Consider the following 24553-nt stretch of genomic DNA (forward strand, 5'->3'; position numbering starts at 1 on the left):
CTGGTATCTAACGGTTACTTGAAATTTATACAACACGTGAGTGATGATTAAAAACAAATGTTTCCTTTGTGCACCATAATAATTGTTTAATATTAATCGACATGTCGTATATAGGTTTCAATTATTATAAATTATAACAAACTAAAAATTACAATTTTTTTCACATTATATTCAAGTTAATCCAAAATTATATCTCGCGATCCATATCGAGTATAATAGTAAACCTGAAAATTTAAAATAATACTTATTAATGTTCTACTGATCTGATGTTCGCGAACAAAGATCCGTATATGATATAAGCGTGCCTAACTCTTTTTTTGTTTGTGCTTAATTTATTACTAGGGTTAGGATGTTTATGACTTTTGCATATTTTTTCTTTTAGTCGTGCACTTTGCAGACCAATGCAACAAATTTGTTTTGTGCGGCATAGAATCAGATACATTCAATTTTATTTTGCATATTTTTGCATATTTAGGGATTTTTATGAATAAATGCATATTTTGAAAAAAATTGTAAATAAATGCATATTTGGCCAAAACTATAGTAAATAAATGCATATTTTGCCAAAAAATAACTTAAATACAATATAAAACTCAATAAAAACCCATAGGTAGGCACAGTCGGTTTCACATTTAACGAATATGAGAAAATATGAAACCCGTAGTATATAATCAACTTATTTTTATTACTTACATGTTTTTAATTTCAAAATATCATATTTTTATATATTTGTATTTAAGTTTAAAGTTATAAAAAAGTTGTAAATTAATTTTAAATACATTTCGGATTAGAAATAAAATTTTAAAATGTCATGTTTAATTTTTTACATATTTCGATATTTATTGTGCATATTTGCATGCATTTTTCAGTATTTTTATAAGGTCACAAATATCCTAACTCTATTTATTACAATTCAATCGTGCATAACATATATAAAATTTATATCGTACAATTTGTTGTTACATACATATCATTCCGTGAATATAAAATATAAAGTCGTGAACTCTGTGAATTATATATTATGACAAGTCGTTTAATAATAATGAAATCGAAATGAATTAATTCCACTAACGCGATCGTGCAATGGTCTCGTCGAAGTCGTATCTTTTGCAGCATTTGTTTCACTACCCAGTCGCTTATTTGAACGGTTAATATTGTGTAGGCATTTCTGAAACTACGAATAAGTTCTCCCGTGTATGATGGTAAAAAGGTAAAAGTATGGTAAAAGTACCTAAGAACCTGTACAAAACTATATAACCGGATTACCCCTTACAAATTAATATTAAACGTTCACTGTTTGGTGACCGACTCGTTTTTCTACTCATAACGTTATAACCATCAATCACTATATTGTCAACTATACACTCATCAAAAGAAATTTCCATTTTTTTCATACACTTTCAAAAATCTCCGCTCGACGAATCCATCATCACTTACAACACATATTACAAAAATCCGGAGGCCTTGAAGGCGAGTCGAGTGTTTAGAAACCATGGTGCTTACATTCGTTTATAATGAAACACGCAATGTTTTGCATTGATCTAGCCGCTGCTTCACCACGACGCGTGCAATAAATTTATTTTTATATGTCGTACATACAGCCTGCAGTGACGATGTGACGAAGATATTTGGTTTTTTTTCCCCGCTAGGTACATCAAAAGAATAATCGTTTGCGCGTGTGTCGTCATTAAATTTTTCCGTTTTTGCCGTCGATCAAATTTGCAAATCGAAATAAAATATAATTCCACTCGCAATGATTTATGATGACATTGTGCTATGTAAATCAATAAACCGACATACTATGACAGTGTATCTATATACAGATGTATCTAGTTGAAATAGGTACGTAATAAAATAGTTTTCGTCCGGATTTATATTCTAGTTCTGTATTAGAACGCAACAGAAATCGAGGGTAGGTGATGCCACGCGTCACTATTACTAGCACGGTAAAATATTGATTTTATTTCCTTCGGTATATACTTGGTTTGTGTTCTTTGTTTTTCCTCGCACCCTCAAAGAAAAACTGTTAAGGAAATCGCAACCGTTTGAAAATATTATTTGAACGCACTATTTCGATTTTTGGCGTGGGAGGGGGCAGTTGGTGTGCTCAATACCCGAAAAATTACAGGGTACAGACGGAACGTGCTGTACCTATCTTAAAATCAAAATTATACATCCAACATGACCATGTATAATTATTATTTTAAGACAGTAGGCACCTACCTATATATTATTATTATTATCGTTATGTATATATGCGCATCGTTCTCGTATAATTTAGTAGTGTTTGATGCGGAATCGGATGTGATTAGTCCTCGGGGACAAATTATTATTAGCCGTACCTGTTGCTGTAGGTACATAGTCCGCGGCGGCGTCACTGTACAGTGTACATATTATAATATTTAGCATCTACACACAGCTGGTGATTCGAAAATAAATTTTAGACTCCGAGCGGGACGATGTAACAGTTTTTGACGAAATCGGTTAGGTTTTATCTGATGCGATTTATATTAAAAAACGAATAATCGTAAATACTTGGAGTTTTCAACGAGTTTATATTATACAATACCCACTATTTTCGTAATCACAATTTAATTTTCAATTTTAGATTTTTTGAAGTACTTATTGATATTCATAATATATGTATAGTTTAAATTTCATATGAGTGCCAGTTAAATATTATATGACATAAAACACGAGGAATGAAAATGTAATATAAAGTTTCTCATATAAATCATAGTATATTGTTATAGAATGACTTGAAAATATCGAAAACACATACTATTATTCGCAATCTTTTAAATTCTTTTGAAATTTAATATTCAAACGAAAAAAGAGCGATTTTAGTTATTTTTATGTAATTCAAACTATATCATAGATATTTGAAGGAATTTGTTCCGTCAGTTATTACATTTTACTATAAATAATATTATTTTAAACGTTTTTGGGTTAATTTTAAGCTTTTTATACCACACATTTATTGTTCATTTCGTTCTATGATTTGTCAGTATCGACTCAAAAGTTAATAGCAGTTACAATAATATCGTAAGAAATTTTATTAATACTATTATAGAATTTTTGCGATTTGTTTTTGGTCAAAGTTAGTTCACACTACCGTGCTAGTGTATACTACTAAATTAAATATATTAAGTAACTAATAGCAATGTAAATTGTAAATATATAATTAAACATCTCTAGAAATATATAGACTGTCGATGATCTTGCTTCACCTCGCAGCACACGCCCATAAATGATTGTCATCCGCGCGTAAGATTACGCCATGTCGAGTCGATTAGGTTAACTGTTATTATTTATTATTAAACTCTTAGCACCTACCTATTTATTATATTATTTTTAAAAACGCATTAAACGTTCACGTTACACTAGCAGTGATAGGTACTCGAGCTCGCTCGCGGTTCTAAATTAATCTTGCGCGTATTAAATAAATATATTTGTAAACATTTTATGTGCCACATTTCTAGTAATTAAAATAGTCATAAAATCTGTGACAAATGCAACCATTTATAAAAACAAAAAAATTTTCGATTTCCATGAACGAAAACTGAATTTATTTGTGAGAGCCACCCTATGGGTTGTGCAACTTGTAAGGGTTGTAAAAATAAGCTATAAACAATCTCAGAGTCTCGAAGAATTTATTGATATGTACAACTTTTTTATGGAAAACAGTACAGTATCTTTTGGGCCTATAGCGAAAAACAACGAAACGTACTTTTAATATTATATTATTATAAATATGTAAATGGAATGGTAAGAGCCTATCTAAACATTAGTCACAACCTTAGCTGCAGATAACACGTTTAGGTACCTACTCATAGTCTATCGTCGTAATATAATAAAATATGGGAGCGAACATTTAGGTACCATTATATTATTATTATCATAATCGAATGTTTAACTACTTTACGTATTTACTTAAGATTCAAACCGTACGATGCGTGTAACATACTAATAATATAATAAATGTGATAAAATCGTCTAAAATCGTAAATATGCCACGGCAGGTGTGTGAAAGATTGTATAGAGGACCACTACTGTGTAGTTTGTCAACATTTGCTTGTGGTGGTTTCGTCAACGCCTAATATTTCGATAAACCAAAATAATGTAATTTGTCATAGATTATATTTTCAGTATAGCGATACGTGGTCCACGTGGTTAACGGTAATCGGTAATAGGCACATTATAACTATATACATATTATATTAGGTTATAAACTTGCTTGAGAAAAGCTGTATGGAGATCGAGTTCCCTGCCCTTTTTTCAGAAATGTTAGCGGACTTCAACTTATGCATTTTTAAAGAAATAATATAGGACTACGGTATATTATTATGCTCTTTTCATCTACGTGTTACGATGGCACCCCTGAGAGCCTGTGATAAAATATTTTTAAAAACGTCTTTTCCCGTTGGTTGGTTTATATAACAATCAATTGAATGAACAGATATAATGATATTAAATTTTTAAAAACATACTTTCGAAAATGTTTGATCGACGATTAACTCACTGACTTACCAAATCACCAGCTATATACGCGTGGCTCTATATAGGCAGATATAATACTTACTGTTACATAATATATTATGTAATTGGAGTAAAGTAGTATAGATAACAAAAAAAAACACATATTGATTATAATATTATATTAAAATATTTTAATAATGTGACGTAGGCGCGTTTGACAATATCTATTATTTTGACGTGTCAATTTAGAAATCGCTTACGTTTGGACACGCGCCACCCCAAATACGAATGTCGTCCATGAAAAGAGGGGTTCGTATACACCGAATTTTAAGAGATATTCCCATAATATTATACGGTCGTCGTCTGTGCGGCGGGGTGGAAGGGAAGTTATTGTGAACCGAAATGGTTCAAATCGTCGCAATGTGACTTTTTAGGTTCCGGTCCAAATTTATTACGCGTATACTAGCTATAATAGTTTATAGGACTTTTTGATATCGGTTCGAATTCTATGCGAATCGCATAAACATAATATATTAATATATTATTATACGCGTATATATTTTGATACAAATCACGAGCTGCCTCATCTCCATATCATATACTGCACACCACCAACGCGTGATCGTCGACGTGGCAAACAGATGACAACAACAACAACAACAACAACAACAACAACAATACTAATAATAATAGTAGCCTTCTCGATATATTATCGCTGTCGTATACTGTATTGACGACGGGAGCGTATAATATTATCCTATCGCACCCACAAACGTTGCAGCGATATTGCATACATCAAGTCCGTCAACAGCCATTAAGCTTATGTAAACCTATAAAGCTTCAGGAAATGCGTCGCGTTGAGCAAACCACGTCGACAGTCGACGAAAAAAGTAATATTTCTTACATAAACGGTTTTGATATCAGTGAACCTAACACCGTGGAAACAAGTGGAAACGACACATCGAACATAACATTTTACACGTAGCGTTTCAATCGTTTTTATAATATCCTCGCATTATCAATTCGTGTTTTAGTAGGTACCGCATTGATTCTGCCCGCGATATTAAAATATTTTCGACCCAGTGTTTCGCATCGGATCGAAGGGCGTATGAGGATATGTGGGTACTATGCATGAGTGGTTTTAAGACGCTGCAATAAAAAATTAATCGAAAATTTCGTATTTTAATCGTAAAAACCTGCGTGAATAAAAAAAAATTGAGGTTGTGTTCGTATATATGAAGTCACTGGTTTTTATTTTATGGTCCATATGAAATCCACATCACTGCCGAGATAACTGATAAGACTGAGTACCTATACAAAATCCGAAAGAATGCAGGAAATGGATAACTTGTATTCATGCGATATACCTAATAATAATAATGCCATGTAGTAAAATAGTAGTAATATTAATAGGATAAGGTTTAATGCGCGTTTCGGACGGAATCGTTGAACGAGGTGCAGGGTATCGGTGTGTCTGGAAAGTTTGTAAACACAAAGCCTCTAACCCGACGACCATGAAAACAACGATAACTGATAACTTACTGTCATCGTGTAGGTGGTCGGTACAGATACATAAATACTATTATTATAACCATATCCATTATGACATAATACATTGTATTGCATTATTATGAAAATATTAACAGTTTGATTTTTTCTTCAAGATAAAGAAAGTTTTCGTTCTCAGTTTAAATCGCTGCACTTTGTCACGAGGGTGACAGTGTACGCACAATATTCAAAATTCGCTAACTTTCTAGACACGTTCAACGCTGTTTAACTGTGTAATTTGACATGATATTTATATTTTGAGATTCGTTATGACAATGAAATAATATATATTTATGTGTGGTGTACAGCTGCACGCATGGAGGTTGAAAACTGCATATTTTAACGCGGCACAACGTTTTTATAGCATACTATACTGCAGCTGAGGTCACAAGTATAAATTTAGAACCAGTAGGATCCAACTTCAATATAATATATTATGCATATTTTTAATACGATTTTTTTTTTTATCTCTGTGTTGAGATTTATATAATATAATGTAATATAACATGATTATCACCCTAAAGCATGTGTGATTTTTTACACGAATTTTATTTTTTCAAATTCTGATCTTAGGAATACCATGATTGTTTAGTATACTTTAAGACTAAGACTATATATTTTCAAGTATTCATATTAATTATATCATTTATTTGAGGAGTGTCATCATATATAGGTACTTTATGCACTGATGAATCATCTCGTTAGCATTTAAATTTATGGCCGTCAAAATTTTCATAAGAATTACTTATACCAAAACGCCGAGAAGATCGACTCTTTTTTGATAGAAATAGATTTTTGCACCTCCTCGGTATGCTTCTTAAGTTCAATTTAGTATTCGAGAATAGGTATCATAATAATATACAGTTTTTAGTATGATTAAAAATTCCAAAAATCAGAATTCAAAGAAGTTAGAGAAATACGAATAGAAATTTCGAATAGTTGAAAGAAAACTCGAATATGAGTATACGTCATGATGAATCATCCAGTGCGCATATACCTATAGGGTGGCCACTGCGTTTTATCGTTAGACGAAAGCGATAAAACGGAAAAAATTAACTCACTCTGCAGCAGAATGTATTATATTATTATGACGACAACGACGATATTATGACTTGTGGTTTTCGGGTCGTCTGACTAGAACGATTCAATTGGAAAACATTACATTCCGGTGAATATTGTAATTTATTATAATGTGTAGCAACACCACGCAGTTGTTGTAGCGTATGAGCGTATGGACCGCATAATTTTGTACTTAGATGTTGACACGTTGTATATGGTGTGCGCATCGTGTTTTATTTAGAAACAAAAATATGATAAACGCGCTCGCCGTTAGAAATCGTTTACCATCTGATTACATTATGTAACGATATTTAAACAACTGCAGTGGCCGCCCACAGGACATTAATATATTGGAAGGTAATAATATATGCAAAACAAATCGGAATCTATTAAAACTGTTGACCGTTGTCGGAAAAGTGTCCGTACCGGTAAGTTCAGCGAAGTGTGAACAGAGCTCTTGTGACACGCGCATTATAAAAATCTGGCCGAGGACCAGCATGCTGCACCTGAAATAATAAAATATAAAAAAAATATTTATTATACAATATAATGCATGCACATACGGACGAAACTGCTGTTTTTTTTTTTTTTTTTTTAACTGCTGGTGAGATTCAATTGGACCAACAGTGCATTGTAGTCGGTGCATGCACCGTACACATTTTATTATGCGTTTATGCGTGTTCTACAGAAATATACTTATAATTACAATTAATTTTTTTTTTTCTGAATTTTGAGAAGTGTACTTTTTCATATCGTTTCAAATGCATCTGAAACAGGCAAATTCAGAAAAAAATTTATTCGGAATACATATTTTGTAGTTTTATATTTAAAAATACTAAAAACTTCAATTTTATTTTATGATTATTTATCATTGTTTAAATTGCATCTGAAAAAAAAAATACTTATGTACAATGTACAAATATATGCTCAAGCGTTTAAAAGTATTTTAATATACTTTTACTTAAATATTTCCTCCATTTAAATTGTGTTAATAACTATTTAAATCATATTTTAAAAGTTTTTCGAAAAGTTACCGTTATTTTATACTGATATTTTAAACAAAAAACATTTAAAAAATTAACGATTACATATTTTATCGTATAGCAATAATAAATAATAATTAATAATTAAATATATTGTTACATAGATTTGGCTTATTATACTTATATTTTGATCAGTGAATTTTTTGACGGTGTTTGGATTTCGTAAACTTATCGTTTCTATATTATTATGTTATACCTACTTAGGTGTAGGTGCATTTCGACTGTAACGTAGAGAGAAGAATTTTAGGGTTGATAAGAATATGATAAAAAGTGAGTGCATATAAGCCCAGTGATATAGAGTTGCTTGTATCCCGGAAGTAAACTATACATATACCGTATATGATATACGACATAGTTGTGTATTGTAATAGATAAACAACTACTGAATAAAACTTTTATCATTTAAGAGCTGCTATATATATTACTATGTATCAGTGGTATCGACATATATATATAAATATATAACTATAAAATGGGCTGATATCACTTTTTATTCTACTAATACTTGATATTCCTATGTAAATATTATGCTACCACGTATAAAACCTATAACCAATATCTCAAAAAATACATATTTTTCGGAAAAAGTCACGAGCTGATGCCGATAGACGTAATAGCAAATGTATACTAAAGTCATTAACCTTATCAATAAAGTATTTTGTATGAATAATGCATATATATATGAATTTGTATAAATTGTGTATACAGAGCAATTCATCAATCATACTCAATATTTGATTCTATTCAATGCATTTATGCAATATCTGATTTTTTTAATTTTTAAAATGTGTTCTTAAAGATATCACATACTTGGAATTTTCAAACTTCTGTATTTCAAAAAGGAAGAGCTTTACTTTTTCTACTATATAAGTATAACTTGTACTTAAATAGAAATTTGTATCATCACAAGGGCACTTCCTTATGTAGTGGGTAAAGAAAATCTCAAATATTGAAAAATATGGTCTTTAAGTAGGTTAATATATTTAAAAGTTTCATAAATCATAATTTTAATAAATTCATTATTAAAAGGAAAAATGGGGATGAGCATTGAGCATGTTTATAGTGAATCACTCTGTAGGTATGCGATACGATTTTTCGCCAATTTTATACGGTATGCAGATACCTGGAATAATTTTAAAAATGTATCGTATCGTATATCGTATAAAAATGTTAGTACCTATATTTGTTTTAGGACCACTATAAGCAATTTCTTAGCACATCAAAAATCTAATCGACCCTATAATATGATATATAAACAAATCAGGAAGCGATCAATCCTGAAATAGTGGTGATGAGGAGGGATTATGTATTGTAAGTCATTATATTTTAGACTTCGTCCTGTATTATAGTTCTCTTTAGCTTCTTACCAAAGTTATTTCCCCTTTTATATATTCGAAAGCTATATACATTATGGCGAATGACGATTGATTAGTCTCCTAATAGTCCAAATACGTATACCCTACGTCGCAATTATCATTAGGTATATATATTTTTTTGCCGTCCGACAATCGCCAAATTAGTATTCTATATATAATTTCCTTTCCTGCACGCCACACAAGTATTGTTAAAGTTTATTATTTGGGTGTGTTTTTATTTTATTTTTTATTTGCCGTCCGATCGAAATAGATAAAAATTGTAAATCCCGACACGAATGTCCACCCCTCCTCACCCACTTACACCACCATCATTACATCCACCTGAACCGCACCCTCACACCGTGTACACGACGACCCGCCCAATACACCCTGCTAGGCGCTAACTCTTTGAATAATTGTATTTAATCAGTAATCTAACTTTTAAACCATATACACTACTAATGTTGCCATGGTTATAGACAGCGATATACTGTCTGCCAACGTACTGGCGCCATCCAATTCGTTTCACTACGTAGTCGCCGTCGAGTCGCCTTTTCCTAGAGAGACCACTCCCCAAGAACAACAGGCACGATGCGATGACCTTTTGTACTTGTTATTAACAATCACTTCTAATAAATTGTATGTCTTTATTTGGTTTCGTAAATGGAAATGGAAAAAACTTTTTAAACGGCAAATGCCAGCCGTGCATGTGACCCTCGGGAATTTGTAAAGAGCATTTTCGTATATATTATTCGCACACAGCACTTACGTTTTTCGAAGGTCCGTTTTACCCCACCCAACACCCGATCGCCAAATCTGTACTCGGGTTTATAATAACGAATTATAACCACAGGACCACAGGAGGAAACACGATAACTTTTTTTTATAATACACAACTATCAGTATACTCTTCCTCCACCTCCATGTTCCTCCCCGTTACCGTATCAACAAGGAGGTTTGTCGATTAGAGAATTAAAATGTCGTTAATCCACACATGTTAATAATGATATTATGACATTGTCAGTTGTAATAATTTATAGAAATCACCGGTGCAGGCATTTCGTACATCGACAAAAATCGCATGTATCGGGGAATCGAGATCGTGAAAGTATCTCGAATGGTAAATGGTAATAAACGGAAATCTGCTCGGAGCGAGTAGGTGGTTATTCGGTAAAAATAACGTATATCGTACATAAATTGTCTCTGACAATTTTTTTCTAAATTCGACATATGTAAGTACCACCGCAGCTGCAGGACTGTACAGAACAGCGCTATCAGAGATAATAATAATAATAATATATGCACCGAAATGCAGTGACCGCGTCAAAAAAGGGCCGATAATGAAATATTATGCGTGCGATACACATATTAATATAGTGTGTGAAGGCGAATAATTATATTATTGTCACACTCCATGTACGATGTCGTGCGTTATGCATTTTTCAGTCTCCACCCCTCCCCCAGCCATCAAACGCGCCACCGGTGCAGTGTACCGGCGCCACGTTGCAGTTTGACCGTCATGCGGCGGCACAGATGTGACGACGCCACTGCATCTCCTATAATTGAATTTATTACAATTTACAGTACGTCGACATTTAATCGCGATCCGAATTATTATATACGATTGCACGTTCAGCCACGCTGTCGACTAATTTATTCGCACATGTACACGCGATTCGCTGTGCGGGCGCCATAATATTATAAATTATAATATATCGCATAAATACCGCATATGCTCTCCGGTCATTATTTCGCATGTGCATAATAAGCTCGCTTGGATTGTATAAACAATAATATGCGCCATGTATGGGTTTGAGGCCGTGAGTTGGTGTCGAGGAATTTATGATGTGATTGCAATTGCCGTCCGATTTTTGAGTTATAATATACCTATATATTTGTTTCATTTTCATTATATTTGGTTTTTCGTCATAATTTATTAATAAAAATTTATGGATCATAATCCATTTCTGGTTTTTTTTTTTATTAGAAATAAGGCTTCGACATCGCCGGTCATTAGCCTGGAGTAGGTTTACAGCAGTGTAAAAGAGATATAAATAAAATTAAAAAAGAAAATTAGGGTAATTACAAATTTTTACAAATTGTTTGAGTCTTAAAAATATGGAGTAGGATTTATTCAATTTTAAAATTTATTTATAAGGTTAGTATTGGTTAGGAATAAGTTAATTTTAGTGATATTTTATTTAATATTTTTTTAATTTATTTTTTAGTTATTTAAAACAATGTTAAATTTGTTTTCTTCACATATTACTTGAATGTAATGACTAATGATCATTGCATATTGCATTACAATATATTCACAATTTCGACTGCATATTTAAGGCATTTTCAGTACTTACACAAAAATCTGAAATCTTAATATATTAATAAAATAGGTAGATATATTACAGTATATTGCAGTAGTTTACAGTCATTACATTGAGATTGATGGACGACAAAACTAAAGTCAACATTTCGTGGCAGATAAAATGATAGTTATTATTGATGCATACCTAACAAGTTGACTGATGTACGTATTTGATACACATCAAACTTTCAATCATTGCCATTATTAGAAGATGCTTAAATTAGATTTTCCGATTTCGTCTAAAGTATCATATTATTCGGTACTTAGTTCTGGTTTATAAGAATACTGAGTATGATTGTCAATATATTATTATAATAATATGATACTCGATGATATTGAGTTCGTGGTACGATCAGTGAAATATTAGTAGAGCAGTCGACTCATTTATAATAATATACAGCCGTATACGTGGGGGGGATTTAGGGGTTCAACCCCCCCCCCCACCCCCCACACCCGAAATGTTTTACAACTAATAAATTTAATTCATAATATTGTATATTGAATATAATATAAATTTACTTTAAAATAATTATAATGCATTAATATAGTAAAATGTGATTTTTTTTAAATAAGTGTTTTTTAATTACTTAAAATGAAAATATTATTTGATTTAACCCCCACCCCCCGCCCCACCAAAAAATTTGTTCCAGCTACGGCTCTGGCCATAATGCGTGTGAATATTGTCGTGAGGTTGATAGAATTAATAACGAGTCGGTTAGGTAAATGTATAATACAAGAGGTTATAATTGTTGGAGTGCCTACCCAGAGCTAGTGGAAGCGCCAGTGGAATATCTGAATAAATACCAAGAAAAACGTAAAAGTATAAACATATGAATAAGTAATAATAACGTGTGGAATTGTAATTTTAACAAAGTGCGAAGTGATACAAGGTATGGGTAGGGAGTGTAGGCCATGACATGTGTATATAACTAACGGAGATGATAAAATGTTGGAATGGTTTGAGAAATAAACCTGGGTATACAGACGAATGCGAAAATTTAATACGCGAATATGCACAATGTAATATTTAAATTTAATCAAAAAAATAATAATAATAATAACTCATCCGACTATACATCCAATCTTACACGCAGTTCCATTAAGATTAAAAATTGAATTTGCAAATCGATAAAAAGTAATTTGAGCGTCTCTTGAAAGGAAGCGTTACCTCCTGCTCGGATATGTTGCTTTAGTGTAAAAACACAAACTTCTATGGTTAACTACTAAGATTACTAGTTACCTATAATGTAGTTTTAGGTGAGAAACGCACCACTAACAAAATTTTAAGTTGGTAATCGATATTTTGGAGATAATATGGTATTCCCGTTTTACTTTAAATTTCATTATGCAGTGTAAAATATTTTTACCGAGATTAAGATAAAACCATTTCGAATTTCGATTATTATTTATTGCAATAATCGTAAATTATTATAATTATTATTTACAATTAAAATGTATTTATGTTAATTTAATTATAGTTATGATAACATATTTCAGTTGTTGATTTAAAAAAATTTTATTTTCAAATTGCAACCAGTAAATCTAAAACTAAATATGTATCTATGTAACTATATTATATTGAGTACTATATAAGAATTGACAGAATATAATTTTTTCCAAACATTTTTCTTGTGACTATTTTATGATGATTACTTTTGAGTGCTTTTTCTGAGGTTATAGTAATAAGGTACAAGTAAAGGTATATAACAAATCATGATTAATATTATTTAATTTGTAAAATTATTTTTACATTGATAGTGAGGGTTGCAATTAGGCCTTTAAAGAAAAAAGAAACGTTAGAACAAATAACTTTTGAACTTTTCTGAATCGTTTTTATTCTGACTCAACTTACCTGCTGTTCACATCAATTGTATAATGCATCACGATATTGTGTGGTATATTTCCATAGGATGTTAGAAATAGTATTTATTTTTTTTATTTTTAATGAAATATTTTTCGAATGTTCTGTTGTCTGTTGTCGTATGGCTGGTTGCGTGCAATATGAAAATATTATTATCTTTTATCGCACGACATAACTGAGACATGAATATGAATAGTATTTTGAACTAGTTATCAAATTAATTATGCGTGAATATAACTATTTAATATTTATCAATGATTAATGAAAATAGCTGCTAATATATAGTTGTTTGTGGCATTGGACCAAAATGCAAAACATTTTTATAAATGCAGAATGACTGTACATACATTTAAAATAAATGGCCGCAATTAGTTTACGTATAATATTATGATGAAATATTTTTATATTTTAAACTTAGGTAATTTTCAACTACAGCATTAATCTAATTTAAATATGATTTTTTTCCCGCAAAAAATGAAATATTTCATAAAAAGCATTCTATTTAAATCTCTGTATCGTAGTCGGAGGTGACCTAGTTACGTATATATATATATTACTTTGGGCATGGCAACACACGCCTTCAAAAAACATTTACTGCGGCTAATGGGGTTGTAACGTGAACTGAACTAAAAGGATTTAAAAAATTGTTCAAATAAAAAGACATTATTTAAATTAGTAGTTAGTACGTCGTAGGTTTACAGTGCGGAAATCGTAATATTATTTATTTTAATGTTATGTAATTGTTACCTATAGTTTTATTTTCTAAATTAAATAATTAATCAACGCTATAGGAAATAGAATAATGAAACTGTACAATTTTCGTTTCGATTTAATATAGATATTATAATGAAAATCATTTTTTTTTTTTTTTTAAACGATCAAGGTTTTCGTTTAAACGGTTCTTTTTGGCCACAGAAGAGATTCTTGATAAAAATAAAAAATACCAATCGCGTCACCAGCATTTATCCCATTCCGTCTAGAAGGCACTAAACCCGCAGTCTGCTGCAGTGGCGGCGGCTGCTATTCGACGATTCGATCATCTCGGTTAACCGTTGGCGCAGCACTACAACATATTAGGTATACTAAAATATATTATTTTTGACGCAATACGTTGGGAAAAAAAATAATAAAAACGCAAAAAAAAAAATGAAAAAAACGTTAACATTGTGTGGTTAAACATATGGTAAACAAAAAAGACACGTGTGTGTGGCACGGTAGCAAAGGACCGCGGAGATCCTGTAGCAAGACGGACTCAATTTTTAATTCGTCGTATGGACTACAGAAAAATAATACTATCATGGGGTGCCAAGACTTGGAAAAAAATCGTCAGAAGGTCTGAATGAAAATCCCCCTCCCCGCCATCAAAATGTGTTTAGTGTGTAAAGGTTTTAACCGTTCAATCAGTATAATAATAGTGATATACAGTGGCTTGGCGAACATAGATCCTAAACGGGTGTTTGATCTCGTCTATTTTTGAGGGGGGCCTCTTTACCAGGTACCACTATATTTTTAGTTGACCAACATTTCTATTTACTGTAATAATGTATATTTAATAATGCAAGATAATGTGAGTTGCTATGGGCCCAAAAGCTATATTGAAAAAAATGTTGGCACTTAATACTTATATACATTTTTTGGGGTGTCCAGAAATATGCATTTGCCCGCAGTTAATATATCACTCGCCAGTCGTCACTTGTGATGTGAACATTTTCGCATAACACTCTGACGACGAGAGTTTGTTATCGATGGTGAAAATTGAGTCGGGAACCAAAATTCAGTCCGAGAATTAGTCAATCCTGGACCTAGTTTCTGAAGATACGTCTAATGATTATTTTCTACAGTTTGAAAACATACAAATGCTGACACTTGCTCCATACGTGAACTTTCTGTTGTTTCGTCCATTGATCTAATAAATGTATTTGTAAAATAAAAATATTTATCAAGAAGAAACTCATTAATATTACTAACAATATCTGATCAAATTCTATGTGGTGCTCGGCACCCGAAACCTGCAATTTCGCTGCATGCTCTAGCACCCGCCTATAGGTGTAAGTGGCACATATAATAATTAATAATAATATAATTTATATTAATAATCCACCGTCATCGTTGTATCCCCGATTTGCCGTAAACGCACACACGCCGATCTGATCGTACCCATATGCAATAATCACGCTGCAATAGTGATTAATTGAGACTTGTTTTTAGCCGAGTTCGAATCGCACCGCATCGGCCGCAATGCCGTGGTCGATAATAATTGCAAGCGCAGCTAAAACGAAACAAACGAGATATAAATTGAACATCCGGCGGAGACTTTGTGGTCGGTAATTCAAAAAAATTAAATAACCATTAAACGCAGTGTGTACAATTACAAAAAAAAAAAGAACGAAGGAAAGTAAAACAATATCAAAAGCTCCCGGTTCGCTGCGGCGGGTGTGTGTGTGTATTGTTGGGAGAGGGGGAGGGGAAAGAGATAGAGCAAACATATTTTGTATTCATTCGTATATATATAACGGTTTTGTACAAATATTATCTTTTGTATTACGATGATTTTTTTTCCTCTTTTACTTTGCGCCGCTGCAGCTGCGGCTGCTAAAATTATATACAGACAATGATTATACTTTTTGTTCACACGCAGTACCTAAATAATAATAATGTTAGCCTAACCTAACCGTCGGCGGCTGCTCGATACATTGCGAATAATCGTGCGACTATCCAAATAACGAAGTATCTCTACCTTTTCGCAGTGTAAATATTCGAAAATAAAATATTAATTGTCTTGGCAGCCCGCTGGTTTTACTTTATTTGTGATGTTAATATGTACCTATTGTACCTACAAATTATTACATTATTTTAACATTCGCGTTCAAGTGCAGGCACAAGTTCATAACCACCATCAGTGGTGGATTCGAAGGGGGTACAGAGGGACTGCCCTCGTGGCCAATGTCAGCATATGCTGAGACGTAAATTTATGGGCTAGTGACAAAATAACATAATAAAAACATGTTCCCCCCTACCCAACCCCGCATCCCCACCCCCTAAAAAAAAACAAACAAACAGATCCACACCTGATTGACAGGTTATTTCCGAGCGAATTTGATAAAGTTTAACGGAGCTAGTGGAAACATTATTGCAAAAGAGTAATATCATTATTGACATCTGCGAAATTATTGCTCCAAAAGTTACTAAGAAAAAAAACTAAAAAGACAGCTTTTGAACGTTGAAATACAAAAACAGCGTATCTATGCAATAATATTATTATCATCGTTTGATTTTATAATCTGATACAAAATATTTATATACATTATAATATAAATTATGTATGACAACGACACAATCTATAGACAATTATGATATACAAGACATTATTAGATTTGATGGTGGTGCAAATTGCCATTCCGGTCGGGTTAAAATGGAGCCACGCACACATGTACCACATTATTATTATATTATTTACTTTATAGGTGGCGCAAATTATCACCGACCGTTAGTTTCGACGGAATGCAGAATTAAACTACGGGAAATTATTATATTTTATCTATTTCCCGACGAAACGAACGAAATATAATTTAGGTAGTATAGGTAGCTATATATAGTCACCAACCATCGGTCTGATATCATTATTATGTATGAGAATATTACAATGTAATAACGTGCACGGTACAGTTACGATGACTATTTAATTATTCAGAGGTCTCATTTTGTGATATAGGTTTTTGGTAATTGCGGTTATTTTTAGGGGAAACGCGTGAAGGCATGGCGTTGTTTTATGCTGTTATGGGAGTGTTTACATATTATAGGTCTTTTATAATTTTCAGTTATTGTTTTAGATTTTGGTACATAATCATAAATTATTTGATCTCTTTATCCACTTATGAGTCACGTCGCGACTTAAACATCTATAACAATATTGACATTTGACACTGTATACAGGATGATTAATCAAGCATGCTTTGCCCTTTTGTTTTCATCAATAATGAAGTTATTTAAAATCGGATTTTTTGCATATTTAAATATATACCTAAAATCCCATAATATTTACGAATTCTTTAGATTGTTTGTAATATTTAACGAGTGTTGAGAGTGAGTGAATCGTAAATAAATCGGTAAACCGTTTTTGGCCGTGGAAATAGTGTTGGTGGTGGGATAAGTACTTATACGTTTAGTGTTTCATAGTCCTTGGAGTACAAAATGCTGGGCTTCCTTGATCATTGTTGCGAATAACGTGGATTTGTTCTGAGAAAAAATATAAAAAGATTTCCTATGGAAAAAAAATAAACGCCATCTCGTTAGACCGTTTCTTTATTGAAAATCCCACTCCCTCGAACGCCTATTCGATGATTTCGGGCTAATGGTGATGTTTATTGAATCGTAATGTTTCGAGTGTCACACATAATAATATATAATACACAAGCATGGCCTGTAGGAAAAAAATCAGCGTACGTAGAACATAAATTCATTTCACAAAACAGCAATAATCTATTATTATTTCATAAAATTCATTTTTATTTGTTTGGACCGAACAATATCGATAGGAAATAAACATCATGTCAATACCTAATCGAATAGAGTGAACCCGAAATAATCCGATACCCATTATTGCGTTTTAAAGGTGTAAAAACAAAAAATGTATAAACAAATTTCTAGCAAGTATTCGAATGTCCAATGTACTCGTATAATAATATATGTTCTACGGAAAACAGGCTATCAGAGAAAGAATGTGAAAAAAAAAATGCAAAATGAATTAAACATATTATTATTACTATTATCTTCTATGACGTAAACGCATAAACGCGTTTAATCCATTACAGAATTGCTTATAAAATATTTATAGCTGATGCGACGTCATCTGCAGGTAACTACTATACGTATAATAATAGATTATCGTATATATAATTCCATTCGGATCGTTTTAGAGCGAACCAGATGCAAATTGCAGGTCACTTGTTGTGCAAGCCGACAGTAATAATGATTTAAAATTTATAAGATCTCATGCCAGATATTATTTGAACTGCTGCAGTTGTTACAAACTCACCGTCCAAAAACATGGCTTCCCTGCAACCGTTCATAATATTAGAGTTTTATGTTTTGGATGCGTAGCAGTCATTACATTTTGGTTAACAAGTGAACTTGGCCTGATTACAATATATTATAGTCTCACGTAATGTAATCGCATCGGAGCGAATCGTCCAACCCTATTACTACCAGGTAGGTTATAATATTTTAGCAAGCTCCACTATTATTACATATTCAATTTCTTTATCGAAACAACGTCAAATTATAATAATTTGCGTGACTAGCTTGTTTTTTCTAAATATTGCTTTGATATTTCCAAGTGAGTATATAGGTAGTACCTACACATAGTCCACATAGTCCCGTAAAGAGTAGACGACAAAAATTTCTTTCAAAATATTATTTAGTTGCTTGCATAAATATATTATGAACTAATAATAAATCGGACTTCTACCGACGACTAAATTATATATTTCATATCACTATTTGTTTTCCAGGCTGAATAAAGCTCATGTACTATTCATAAAATTATTCTTGATGTTCAAGGAACGCTTGATAATAGAAAATCATTGATGTTTATTATCCCAAGTGCAGATTATACAATCTTTTTTTTTCTTTTATGTTTTTGGAAACACAGAGATCGTATACTAAAAAAATCATTTAAATAACTGAGAAATGGTGTGGTTGTTGGATTCTTAATATTTAAGCACAGTTATTTGTAAATGGACAAATCGGTAATAGTAAAATATTGTCGCATGACAGTACAATCTGAATTTTAGATTTCGAAATAATAGTTTAATACTCGTATTACAAAATAAGTACCGCTATGAATATATTTCAAAAGTGCAGCAAACCCTCCACCGTATACGGACTACAATATATATTACCATATTACCATTACCAATTTTAACGAGTGTACCAACAAATCCATTTATTATGCGTTTCGTATAAGGCGTACACAATTTAAGTATAGGTACAAACAGTATTAATATCGTTTATAATATGTTTAGTTATAGATAGAATTTTATGTGTTTGATGAATTCTTAAAATCTAACTGTTATTTGGATTGTATAATCTAAATTTCGGATTTGGAAATAATCATATAACATTATGATACGGTACCTTTGTACCTTCCACTATGATTAAAAGTGCTACAATCCCTACGGTATTACTATTAACAATTATAACGAGTGTACTCACATTTTGCGTTTTGTGCATGGCTACAATATACCTATAGTATAAACAGAAAAATATTGTTTATAATCATACGAAGTATTTTAAGTTTCCTACAGGACTCGAACTTATGATATGGAAAGCGGTTATAAATCATTGCACTCGAATAGCGATATCATGCTGTAGATATAAGTCAGATAATAACTCAAAAAATATTTTTAAAAATGCTTGATAATGTAATATTTCTTTGACATTCACTCGCTCTCTTGTAACAATTTTTTTTCTTCACAAAAACTATTGGAAGAAACATTAACGACCCAAAGCGTTCAGTTTTCAATCGTGTAATTCACAACTTGTAGAACTTGCGAATTTCCTGGAAAAGTGTTGTCAGGATAATCCGTTAAAATTAAGACGAGAAAATCATATCGTACGACCGTGCAATAAATTCCGACAATATAACAATAACACCAACGCACTCTGGCAGAGGGACTCTGTTCGATTAACTGCAGATTACGAAAATAATAATTTATAGGTGACCACATATGTTTATTATTAATTGATTTAATTAATTACCAATAAATATAAGAAAATAATACAATTAAAATAACCCATATTATGATATTACTTATATATTTATGACAAAGACCGCACAGAGTTGGAAAAAATATTTTCTTTTGTTAGGTTACATTATACAATTTAATATATTCGTATAAGTACTAAAAAATTCCAATTTTAAATATTGTAGTAGAGCTATTTAATGTGTTTGTTTTAAAAATTATAAAACATTTTGATAAAAGTCGGAAAACGAAATTTTAGAGAAATTTACTATAATACTCGTATTTAATATGATAAAATACCTACCTACCTATTTTATAAATACACAACTACTATTGTCAATGGACGGTTTTTTAAATGTATTATATTCAATACCTAAAAAAATATTTGAACTCCTACGAATAATACTCAACCTACTGAACACCTACTTTACAACACTGCCAGGTCGTTAATATTCATTGGTATAATACGTACCAATATTTTATTATGGTTATGGTTTTATTGACACTTACCTACCATGGCCAAAATTTTGATTTTTAATTTTCGATTTAACCCAAAGATACCTAAGGTACTTAATGCATTCGGGCGGTATCAATCTTATCAACAGATTTTTTTTCTCATGCCATTGCCCCTCAGTCCTCATATTATTATAATATTATCATCGTTGCAGTTGTGTATAGTATACATGTCCGAATATGTTTGCCGACTCTCACAATAATATATACATACGTGACATGGATCACGTGTATACTTAGATATAAGAAAGCCTACACCGATCAAAGATTAATTTTATTATGTATATGTATATTATTATGTAGGCATATTAGTTATATTATTACAATACAGTGCGTCATTGCAGGTCACGTATTACAATGCCTCCTCTCCCCCGATCGATTCACGGTTACGAATTTAACGTTATCAAACTTTCTAGAGAAACGTTCTACACACAATATGATATTATAGGTACATGCTTAAATTATGCACTTTAAGCCAAAGTAATGGTGATGGATGACGACGATCGTCATTCATATATTATTTAATACGGTATGGTATGACGAAATTTTTTGTACAAATATGGGTATCAGTTTTATTACGATACATGATTTTTGTGGACGAACCAGAGAGATTGATACTCTTGAAATTTCCATGCAGGTAGAGCTCGAACTGAACTTTTTTACAAAAAGAATTCTAAAAACTTTTTAAACGTATCATGTGTCAATAAGATAGATAACGAACGATATTGTATCATTCGTCCTAACAACAATTCAGTTAGGTTTGAAAACAAAAGTACATTATTATTCACTATTATTATTAGCCAATGAAATATTTAGGCTATAGGTAGGTACAAGGTACATCACGTTTAACAATAAAGATATTTTTTTTTTCATGACATTAAAACACATATTATAATTTGTAAAGATATAACCATAAATAAATTCAAAACATTTTGTTGCACACGAAAAACTTTAATAATATACTATGACAACTCATAAATCATAAATCTTAAATTAGAGGTTAGGTTAGAATTTCTCTTTGCTTTTTTTAAAATTAATTAACTATACTCTATGGGTATACATATGATGTATAGGTATAACGTCTATGAGAGTGTGTGTAGGTACATGACATTTTATGCGCATAAGCCCTTTAATCTGATGAGCCTTTGCTGTGCCATTTGACCAATCAACCGTGTTTTTGATCTAATAAAGTAGTAAGATGTAACACTACGCATTAAGTTATAAGTTTTTTTTTTTTTTTTTTTTTTTTTTTTTTATTAGCTATTAGTATACAACTATGACAGCTCGACTATTACAGAGATGATACATAAAACACATTATACATTAAACATTATAATACATATTAAATAATAAAGCCAGCATCCAATATAAAGGTAATTATTAATTTAATGGCGGTAGTAGATTTTGTATTAAGTATGGAGTGGATATTTAAGGGGATATCAAGAGTCTTAAGTTCATTAACTAAAATAATGCGTTTGAGTTGTAGGGCAGGGCAGTCAAGTAGAATATGGGATAAGTCACAAATGCATTCATTCAGGTGAAGAGTACAGAACGGAGAATCATTAAGGCCAAGTTTAAAGGAGTGGCTGGGTAGAAGGTGATGCCCTATGCGTAGCCTATTAAATTGTACTATATATGGTCTATGTAAGTGTAGGTTATTGAACCAGGTTTTTTTAAGGATATTTGGTGTAATATTTCTGTAACTTGAGGCGAAATCAGCAGGTAGATTGTTCCAGAGAGAGAACCAAATATTATTAGAGTATAGTTTTATAAGAGGTGTGAAGTCAGAATGGGGGAGTTGATAAAAGGAAGGAAAGATGAGATTGGATGAAGATTTAGCCAGGTGGTCTGCAACTTCATTACCATATATGCCTGTATGACTAGGAACCCAAAGAAAGTGGATGTTATAGTTAATTTGATTTAATGTAAAAATAAGAGACTTGATGCGAAGAATAAGTGGAGACAGATGAGAGTTAAATGGGTTTGAATTTAAGGCTTGGAGGCACGACATGGAATCTGATACAATTAAGTAATTATTGGGGGGGAAATTTTGGATAAGTATTAAGGCTTCGGTGATGGCATAGCACTCAGCTGTAAAGGAAGAAGACGTAGGGGGAAGGTTATTGCTAAAAGAGAGTTGTAGATCAGGAATATAAAACGCATATCCAGCGGAGAGAGGGGAGACTGATCCGTCAGTATAAACCGCGATGAAGTTAAGGAAGCGTTCATTAAGATAATTCAAAACGGCTGCATTGACCGAGGAAGAAGACATGAATTTAAAATCATTGGAGGATAGATCAAAAAATTTATTATCAGAATGAATCTGAGGGGAAAAGATAAGAGAGTCGTAGGATTGCTCGTAAAGAGGGAGTTTAGTTGAATTAATAATATATTGATGGAAATTTGAGATAGAATGTGCTATAACTGATAATACGGGCATAGATTTAGGAACATATCGCCAATTAAGGTACAGTGAGTAATAAGTGTCAAAGATACGGTGATCGCTATAGGATAATGATTTCAAGAGAAATTTGCCGGCAAGCCAGCGGCATCTGATATTAAATGGTGGGCAGGTAGATTCAACTTCCATAGCAGGGCAAGGTGTAGAACTGATGTAACCCATAATGGTTCTGATGCATGAGGCTTGGAGTTTATTGATTTTTTTCCAATTAGAAAAGGAAGCCGATCCGAAAAGAAAGCATCCGTAATCAAGTTTGGAGCGTATAATAGACAAATATATAGATAATAGACTTGAAGGGTGAGAGCCCCACCAAGTACCAGTTACTGATCGGAGGAAGTTGGACCATCGAGAAACAAACGCCGTGAGAGTTGAAATATGTGGAATCCAGCGCAATTTGGGGTCGAGAGTGATGCCAAGATAGGTAATACTGGGAACAAAAGGGATAACATAATTGTTGAGGTGTGTATTAAGGTTGTTTAAATATCTACGACGAGTGAAAATGATTGATTTGCATTTTTCAGGGGCAACATCAAAAGACACTTTGATTAGGATATCATTCAGATCCTTCAGGGCAGAGTTGAGGTTATCAATAGCAAGGTTAAGATGTTTATTAGAAGAGAATATTACTAAATCATCAGCGTATATAAGACATTCATGACCAGACTGGGAAAGATGCTTTTCAACAATACTCATATATACATTGAACAGGATTGGACTAAGGCAGCTACCTTGTGGAAGGCCAGTGAAAGTGGATCGAGTATTTGACGATCCAAAGGGAGAGAAGAAAACAAGATTTCTGAAATTGAAGAGAGCAGACAGAATATTACAGAACTTAGGGGGGACATTTAATGAGAGAAGATAGGTAATGAGGGTAGGAATGTTCACGGAATCGAAGGCGCCGCGGATGTCAACAAATGTGGCGACAAGGAATTCCTTATTATTAAAAGCATGGTAAATGTGACCAATGAAAGTCGAGAGGCATTCCATGGTACCCAAGCCCTTCCTAAAAGCAAACAAATTTGCAGGTAAAACAGAGTTGGATTCTAGCCACCAATCAAGTCTTGTTTTCAGCATATATTCGAAAACTTTGCAAAGAGAGGAAGAGAGAGCAATTGGACGAAAAGAA

The 24553-nt window shown here is 32.2% G+C and overlaps 2 protein-coding genes across 4 annotated transcripts in view; one reads left to right on the plus strand and one right to left on the minus strand.

The window, feature by feature from the left end:
- The window catches only part of LOC107169459 (splicing regulator muscleblind), a 186139-nt gene that overhangs the window by 128702 nt on the left and 32884 nt on the right, over positions 1-24553 (plus strand). The gene's annotated exons all lie outside the window — the stretch shown is intronic.
- On the minus strand, positions 22267-24265 carry LOC149062590 (uncharacterized). Its single transcript, XM_089216055.1, has one exon. It carries the CDS (start codon positions 24118-24120, stop codon positions 22309-22311), a length of 1812 nt encoding a protein of 603 aa, XP_089072181.1. The 5' UTR covers positions 24121-24265; the 3' UTR covers positions 22267-22308.

Source organism: Diuraphis noxia, unplaced genomic scaffold (genome assembly GCF_037042655.1).
Source record: "Diuraphis noxia isolate RWA-SAM2 unplaced genomic scaffold, SU_Dnox_SAM2 contig0001, whole genome shotgun sequence".
Lineage (NCBI taxonomy): Eukaryota > Metazoa > Arthropoda > Insecta > Hemiptera > Aphididae > Diuraphis > Diuraphis noxia.